The sequence below is a fragment of the Prunus persica genome, chromosome G7 (assembly GCF_000346465.2).
Source record: "Prunus persica cultivar Lovell chromosome G7, Prunus_persica_NCBIv2, whole genome shotgun sequence".
Lineage (NCBI taxonomy): Eukaryota > Viridiplantae > Streptophyta > Magnoliopsida > Rosales > Rosaceae > Prunus > Prunus persica.
In genome coordinates this window covers 450911-459482 of record NC_034015.1, presented here as the reverse complement: position 1 = coordinate 459482, position 8572 = coordinate 450911, and the positions used below count along the sequence as shown (strand labels likewise).

Here is an 8572-nt window from a genome sequence, read left to right as displayed (position 1 = left end):
AACCCCACCTTAGATTTTCATAACCCTAGCCTTCTTCTCCCAATTTCCCCTTCTCTCCCAAATACCTCATTTTCTGAAAATGAATAACCCTTCCTCTCTATTGTTAAGCAATTGAAAAGAAGTGGCGGCCACATCACGCAACGGAACGTCTCTTTACACTGATGGAATAGGTAACGTAAGATAGTTATTAAAAGTGTAGGTGGTATATTGAGACGTTTCAAAGAACATGTGATAATCTGAGACAACTTTGAAAGCACAGGTGGCATATACATCAATAAGCCCTTTTTTTTTATTCAATTGAAATTTTAAAAGACTATTTTGGGATAAATAAGTTTTGTGGTATTCAATTAAGACTTTTAAATAATCTAAAAAGTTTTGTGGTATTCCATTAAGACTATTAGGAGTTTTTAAAGAGGGTTACCAAATCTGGTGATATTAAATCAAGATTTTAAACAAGTAACAAAAAGTCTTATGATATTCAAAAACTTGCTAATTTTGAAGGATTTTTTAAAATGCGGAATATGTGAGATTTTTTAGTGAGAGGTATAAATACCAAACCCCTATCTCAAATCCCACCTTAACCCATCAGATTTTCACGTGGGACTTTTTTTATTCATTCCTTCATCACCTTGACCTCCACCCAAGCAGTTGTGCACTGGCCCTGACGACCAAACCACCAATACCTAGAGCTACTTGTTGTTGGGTGTAAGCAACGACCTTCCTTCCATCACCATCTCCCTCTCTGTTGCATAATAAAATCTTGTGAATTCTCCATCACCTTCAACCCCTCAATTCACCAATAAAAATCTCAACTTTGTTCTCTGATTTTTCTGTGTTGGGGCAGTGGGGTGGTGGACTGACGAGATAGAAGACATGGAGGGGCACATAGAGAGTTTTTCTGTTTTTTTTCCCTCTGATTCTATAATTCACCAATAAAAATCTCAACTTTGTTCAATGACATGTTTGATTCTAGCTCTGTTGATTTTCCATCACGCACAGAAATAAGAAGTGGGTTTGTTGCCAATGTGTATATTGGAAGATCTTTGGTAAGTTTTATGGTAGATGCAGTGAGTTACAGATTGCCTATAGGGCGTTTGATGAAATGCCTGTGAGAAATGTGGTGTCGTGGAGAGCTAATTGGATTTTATATACAAAACAAAATCGACCAAAAGTTTGTAAGATGTTATCCAAATCCTTTGATTCTCAATATAAAGAACATTTCACAAACATCGAGTCCTGAAGGTGGTACTAGTTTTAATATGTTACCATTTGACCAATTATTCAATATAAAGAATGCGACCTGGGCACCTATAACTTCTAATCTCTTAATCTTCTGATTCTCACAGAGCCAAAAATTCTCAAGGTAGCCTAGTATAGACATTATAGAACACAACTAACCCTAAACCCTGAAAGAACTACAACTAGGTAATGTATCTTGGAAGGCAAAGATAATGTATCTTGGGGATGTCAAAGATGCGCTTTACATATTCAAAAATTTGGATAGCAAAGATAATATCTTGGAACTCCATGATTGCAAGGTATATATGCCCAACACAGCCTTACCTCACAGTCTTTCATCATGTAAGGTTCATGGAAGTGTGTGGATTGGCATTGAGGCTGCAGATAGCGTGGCAAACCTGTGCAATTGGAGCCAGAGTGTGGTTATACCCATGTGCAATTGGCAAACCTGTATGCTAAAAGCGTGGGATGCTGGGACGGGGCAGCAAGAGTTCGGAAGTTGATGAAATAATATTATTTCTTATTTATTTTTGTATTGAGAAAGACATACAAATAATGAAATAATAGCTTTTAATTTGTACGGGTCTATTTCTTCTAAAAAAATCTTATGTCGAACTCAGAAAAAATCCATGCGGTCCTTTCAAATCTTATAAATCCTATTATAAAAATCTTTAAAATCCTTAAATAAAAAATCTTAATTATATAAATCCATAAATAAATTTCTATAAGTCATTATATTCTGGTTAAATCCACTAAACTTTTTTTTATCCCTAAATAATTTTTTAAAATCTCAATTGAATACCCCATAAATATTGCATCTATTTTCGGTTTTTCTTTAACTCCACTCATAAGGTGCTACTAGACAAAATTCAGTTAGAAAATGGACTGAATCGCAAAATCGAAGACGACAGTAGGTAGTAGCCGTATATACATGAACGAAGGATAATGGTGGCGCAGCTCCTGGTGGGTCCCATCCCCATCAGCGGCGGCAATGTCAGCCCCGGTGCCGGTGGCTTCTATTCTAATTTCAGCCATTTGTTTTCCCTACCATGTCATTTTCAGCGTAGAAGAAGAGGGAGAACCCGTACTCGCCGGTGGACACCACAATCAACGTCATCATCGTGGTCGTCGTCGTCATCATCATCATCATGGGCCATGATTAACGGCCAGCAGACCCACTACGGCGTGCTGGGCCTCTCACGCCATGCCACCTCCTCCGAAATCAAGAGGGCTTATCGCCTTCTCGCTCGTAAGGTACTCTCTCACTCATTCACTTGCCCCTAATTTCGTGGTTAGCCTCTGTTTTTCTTTAATTAGTTTTGGTTGGTTTCTAAGAAACCCTAGAGGTCACCCTGTAAAGTTCTGCAGTTTTGCAACATTAAAGATTCATTGTACTTTAGGAATAAAAATTTATTATTATTTTATTTGTGATTGGAACTTGATAGCATTTCCAAAGAATCTGTGGTACAGAATTATACATTTGTAGGGATAAATAATTTATAGAATCATATCTTATAAAACATAAAATAAAAGGAATTTGTGGAAGCATAATTGAATGCTAATTACCTGATGCTTGGATTTGTGACTGATAAAATTAACTTTACTCTTGGTGGAGATGATGATGTGTATGAAGGGTTGGAGTCCTCAAGGGTTCATTAGAGCCTCTTTACAAGGGTTATAAGGGATATGAGGTCCCTTGGCCAAATAATTAACTGGTGTTTTGAGCTTGTTAGAGTATATCAAACATAGTTCTACTCTGTAGAGCTCGAGAATTTCACAACATGCTGAGAGTAATGTGTTCTCAGAGGATCCCCCTTGTGATTTAGCAATAACATTTAAATAGATCAGCTTGGGAGGGTACAGAGATGCATTCACACACATTGGATAAAATTTCATATTTATGTTCTATTTTCTTGTAGTGGGGAAAATGTAGTGTTCCGTTTGTATTGTACTTCATATGTTCTCTTTTTTGTTAAATTTCCCATTAAGTCTTGCATAGATGTATATCATTATGGTGATGAATAGATTTTAAGAGGCATTGATGCAGTTGGGCTAGTTCTTTTAGCCTTTTCTCCCAAACCCTTTATCAGGTTGATCCCTGGGGAATGAACTCCCTTTGACATTAGGTGGTGTTTGGTTTCTGGAATGAAATGTAATTCATATTTGGTATAATGGAATCTAGGTAAGAGTGGAGTTTGGAGAGAGTTTGAGAGTACATAAGATAACTGAAAATTGGTAAAGAGTGCAATTGGTATTATTTCACATTTCGGGGGATTGACAGTTGATGGGAATGTCCATTTCTTTCCAAAGTTTAATCCAATAAACCAAACACTATCTTATAGATAGCATTATAAATGAAAGAAGAGGTCTTGTGTCCCATGTTACACCTATGAGGAAGAAGGGGAGAAAAGAAGTGCAGCCATCTTCACCACATTGATTTTCAGTGTATTGAGTCTATTGACTACCTATGGAACTTATATTCACTTGTGTTGGACAATTTTGGGGTACTTTCGACTTCATTACTTGAAAAATGTGTGAGAGAAATATAATATATCTTTCCTATTGTGAAATATGTTTGTAGTTATTTCATTATGGTTATTCCATGAGGGAAACTAAAGGATACACACAGGTGTATGCATACACAATCAGTCACACATATACACACCCACAACCTATCAAAGATATTCGTTCCCTTCTCCAACTTATATAGTAGAACCATGACGGACGTTGTCTCGTCAAACACTGACATGTATGACGTGTGCTTTTTCTGATTTGGTTGCTTAAAGCTGTTGCTAAGACGTGTTCAAATTCACCAATTTCATTTGGATTCATGGATTCTGTTTTTGTTTGTGTATGCTGTATTGCTTATTAATGATTGCAAGGTATGATATAATGGAATGCACGTGTGTGTTGACATGTAATTTTCTTAGTGACTGGTAAATGCCTGAGGCACTGACATCCTTGGTTTGTTGTGATATGTTGACACTTGGATTTGTGGATATAACCATAATATTTTCTTCCCTACTGCATTCATGCGGTTAGGAGGTCTAACTGAAATTGATTTTCGAGCAATTTATGGACTTTATAAGGCAGAGGCTAATAGTTAAGAACTTGTGCATTCTTGCATATCTATTGCAGTATCACCCTGATGTTAGCAAAGATTCTCAAGCTGAAGAGGTGTTCAAGAGTATCCGTCAGGCATATGAGGTGAGTAGTAACTAATGGTTAATTTATTTTTATTTTTTCATATAGGTAACCTTTTTGCTTTTGTAATCTGATATTATAAATTATCCCTCTTTGTTACTGGACCTCGGTGAAATGTTTAATATGCCCAGATCATTTTTAAGGAACTTTAATAATAATTTGAAGAACCAAGGATGGTATGTCATTGTACACTACCCTAAGTTGTTTTCTAATTTTAATCAGTTTCTTTCTTTTATTATTCATCTTCTTTCTCAGCTAATCCATTCTCCTCCTCTACACCCGAACCCTCTCTCTTCCCACCCCCCACTTCCATCATGTTACAGATGCAATTGCCTTCTATTTACCAATAGATGCTTTTATATGAATGTAAAACTGGAAATCTCTTGTAACTGGAGAAAAGAAAAAAAAAAGGAAACCTCTTTTGATCCGTTGAGAAGACCATTCTCTCTCTTTAGCATCTATATTTAATTGATGTCGAAGTAAATCACTTCCTCTTTTTACTCCCGACTTTCCTGCTTCCTGAACAGTTCTTTCTTCCTTTTCGTAATTTACTAATAACTGCATTCGTAAAAATTAGAAATCTAATTTCTATTATGACCATCTGTCTCTTATCTCATATGTTTTCCAATTTACCTTGAGGTAAATGGTTTAAATAGCTAAAAGAAAATGTAATTTCCAATACCTGACTGTTTCTTTATGAATTCCCTGGAACCACAAATGAATTAGGAGAACAAACAGATCAACCTTGGTTATCGACGTAGGTGTCTTGTGTCCATGACTGGAGCTGTTATCATGATAGAATGTCTAAGCAGAGCATTTTCTTTTCCGTAAACGTCTCTTTTTCCATTTTTTCCTTTTTTGTTCATGTTTAGTAGACGCAATGACTGGACCCTTCATGTCACTTATGAACAGATTCTATCTAATGAAGCAACCAGGACTCAGTATGACCAAGAACTTAAATTTCAAAAGGACACTGGCAGGAAATACAGTGGAAAATGGAGCTACAGCCCTGAATTTGAAAATGGAGTAAGGATCTATAAGTGGGCTGAAGTGAGGCAGAAAATGCAACAGGAGAGACATTGGGAACGCTATCATGTCAATGAAGAAAGTTCGTCATATGGTAAAACTGATGAAGCAACTGAAGAAGGAGAGGCAGTGCAAGAGAGAGGTTCCTTCAGTGAAGTGCTTAGATCTGCCTTTGTATCCCTGTTCTTGTTGCAGATATTTGGATCCCGTTTATCTCTCACTTTTAGTAGCCTGATGGCCTTATTTGACAGGAAGTTGGATGCTGGATATAAGATTGGTTATGTAATTGCATGGGTTTTAGGTGGGAGAGGTGGTATCTTGCTCACTTTGTGCCTGTCGTTTGCAAGTTGGGTTTGTGGAAAAACCAGCAGCAATATAGTTGCTCTGGTGGTGATAGCCATGTGGGTTGGCTCGAACCTTGCAAGATTTGCACCACTTCCACAAGGTGCTCTGCTTACTCTCCTGTATATGTCTATTAAGCTACAAGTTGATTTGAACTAAAACCGCGGCTGTAACGCTAACGTGTTCCATCTGCTTTTTTCTTTTAATGGTTAAAGAAGGTGTTGTACATATGTTGTATTATTGACTACAATCCATTACAATTGTGTAAACTGGTTCATTGCAAAAGGATGAAGGTGTTGTACATATGTTGTATTATTGACTACAATCCATTACAATTGTGTAAACTGGTTCATTGCAAAAGGATGAAGATGAGAAATTCATGTTCTTTTAGACCAGGAGTATACTATGGGCAGATCTTTGTGGACTAATAAATCTCCATTCTGTACCAATATTTTTGTTTTGTCAAAGTAGATTTAAAAGAAAGGAGTTGGTGTGCTTGGTTGCACCAATCAGTTGCCACTCAATTTCCTCAAAAGTAGGTGCAAATTTGATCATTCTTTTCTGGTAAATGAAAATTGACACTACATTTGCAGAATGGTAACTCATATTTTTTTCTCCGTAACCAAGCACAATCATCAACTCCTTCGTGCTTCCCCGCGAAAAAGAAAATAAATCAAGAAGATTTGCATGTTTTGGCAGTAATATACCCTTGATTAAAAGAAATAAAAAAATAAAAACATTTACAATTGGCTAACAAGTTTTGACTTGCTCTTGTTTCATCTTCCTCCACAAGTATCTCCCGCTGGCCATGTCAACAAGTACCCAGAAGACATTCTGAGTCATCTGAAATTCAATTCACCAACATTAACAAAATGACACAGATAAGAAGAAAAAGAAGAAGGAAATAAGCATACCATTCTCAAATTGAACTCTTCTTTTTTGGTTGGTATATTTTCATTGGTAGAATCCTGTGAGTTGATGTCAGTTCCGGGAGAAGAACGAACCGTCCTCCATGCACAATATCCTGCAAGAATCGCTGAAAAGAACACCAAGATGAACCTCAGAGGACACATTTGGTTTTGCTTTCTGGAAATCAGCACCAGAGAGAGAGAGAGAGAGAGAGAGAGAGAGAGAGAGAGAGAGAGAGAGATTGGATGAAGCTCTTACACCAAAAAAAAAAAAAAAAAACAAGACCTATTAGTTGTGTTTTCTAAGGAAGATAGGGAATAAATAAAGACAGCCAAAAGAACGAAAGCCTTTACTTTTTTAAGGTTGAAATTAATTTATATGAGAATGAGAAAGCGCGTAGTTGGTAATAGAAGTTTTCTTCTGCATGTTGCTTTCTGACTTGGTACATTTCATAATTCGTTGTATATAATTGGTCAATGGTAGGTGGCTGGCTTATCAACTGCTCATATTCTTAGTCAATGTTTTCCAAGACATACAGATAACAGAGGGGCGCTCCACTATCTCAAAAATAAATTAAATGCAAAATAAAATATAACAAAAATAATAATAACTCTCAAACTATTCCTCCTATATTCAATTATTTATGATTTCAAAGCACATGCAAAAGTTCTTATAAACTCTATAAATACTCTTCTTCCTAATTTGGCATTTTAAACAACTTTTTTTTTAATGTGGACCTCCATATTGAAACAAAATAATAATTTTTAAAAATATAATACTATTTTAAATATAATTAAAATATTAAAATAAAATAACATCAAAAGTAAAAGTATTCACCGAAAACCAGAACACCCCAACAACCGCGGACTAGCCCCGTTCTCCGGCATATATGCCCAGCCAGTCACCCATCATCTAGTCGCCCTTGCCTTAGCACCACAACCCGCCCAACCATAGCCACCTCCTTTGTACTCTCTCTCTCTCTCTCTCTCTCTCTCTCTCGGAGCACAAATTTTTGAGTCCTCCAACAAGTAATCTTGTAATCAATGTCTAGAAGTAGAACACCGTCTTTGCTTGCCAACAATGAGAGGAGCGATACATGCAAAAATACACTTTGACATTCAAGTCAGTAAGTATTCAAGAAGATTGTAGTAGAATTTTAGAATAATATTGTACATTTTTCCCCTTGTGTTGGTGGATTAATTGGCCTTATGGATGCATTTGAGTCTTGGACTCCAAGTCTAATATTACGTGGTTTTTTCCATGATGCACAATCACTCTATCATAGGCATGATAGTGAGTGATCATGTAGGCTAGCTTTACCATGTTCTATGAAATATGCTACTCTTTTATCATAGACATATGACATGCTTGCCTTGGTAGGTCTTGGTCATTAAGTCCCACAAATCTCATGATTTTATTCATGCGTGACCATGGACAAAAAATAGGAGAACATGTCCCTTAATTGTAGCTCAACTTCCCCAAATTTAGGGTGCCAGTGGATTAATATATTGTGGAGTAATTTTTGCTCCCACACATGTCTCATTTTCTCTCTCCGAACACATTTTGTTATCGGGTGTGTGAGAGAGAAAATATTTGTTGTACAAGTTCATTTCATGTGATATTTATAGAGGTGTAAAGTAAGACAATAAACTTTAACTAATGAATATGAAGTAATATAATTCGTGGAATTTAGAACTTGTTTATACCATATCTGACCGAGCCCATTCGGCAAGGACAACACCAGGAAATGTGGCAGCCCCCTGTCAAAGAACCTCACCGGACGTCACTTGCCGAAGATGTCCCACATCGAACCTGATTGCCACGTTGGCTTGTTACTACAATTCGACATGAC

General features: G+C 36.7%; 2 protein-coding genes across 4 annotated transcripts; one reads left to right on the top strand and one right to left on the bottom strand.

Annotated features, from left to right (window-relative positions):
- On the top strand, positions 2045-6469 carry LOC18770598 (J domain-containing protein DDB_G0295729). Of its 3 annotated transcripts, none has more exons than XR_002272574.1 (4): positions 2045-2493; positions 4378-4446; positions 5356-6029; positions 6105-6201. XR_002272574.1 is itself a non-coding variant. In XM_007202155.2 (3 exons), exons 1-3 carry the CDS (start codon positions 2185-2187, stop codon positions 5968-5970), a joined length of 993 nt encoding a protein of 330 aa, XP_007202217.1. In that variant the 5' UTR covers positions 2046-2184; the 3' UTR covers positions 5971-6116. The 3 variants fall into 3 exon arrangements, 1 of the variants encoding a protein (XP_007202217.1); XR_002272575.1 differs by having other exon boundaries at positions 2046-2493; positions 5356-6104; positions 6180-6469; XM_007202155.2 differs by having other exon boundaries at positions 2046-2493; positions 5356-6116.
- Positions 6398-7057, bottom strand: LOC18769296. The gene is made up of 2 exons (XM_007203020.2): positions 6726-7057; positions 6398-6654 (listed from the first exon to the last, which is right to left on the bottom strand). Exons 1-2 carry the CDS (start codon positions 6882-6884, stop codon positions 6562-6564), a joined length of 252 nt encoding a protein of 83 aa, XP_007203082.1. The 5' UTR covers positions 6885-7057; the 3' UTR covers positions 6398-6561.

Coding starts and splice junctions, on each gene's coding strand:
- LOC18770598 (XM_007202155.2), top strand. CDS start 2,185: ATGGTGGCGCAGCTCCTGGTGGGTCCCATCCCCATCAGCGGCGGCAAT. Junction 2,494..4,377: donor ATCGCCTTCTCGCTCGTAAG/GTACTCTCTCAC, acceptor TATCTATTGCAG/TATCACCCTGATGTTAGCAA. Junction 4,447..5,355: donor GTATCCGTCAGGCATATGAG/GTGAGTAGTAAC, acceptor ACTTATGAACAG/ATTCTATCTAATGAAGCAAC.
- LOC18769296 (XM_007203020.2), bottom strand. CDS start 6,884: ATGTGTCCTCTGAGGTTCATCTTGGTGTTCTTTTCAGCGATTCTTGCA. Junction 6,655..6,725: donor AAGAGTTCAATTTGAGAATG/GTATGCTTATTT, acceptor ATTGAATTTCAG/ATGACTCAGAATGTCTTCTG.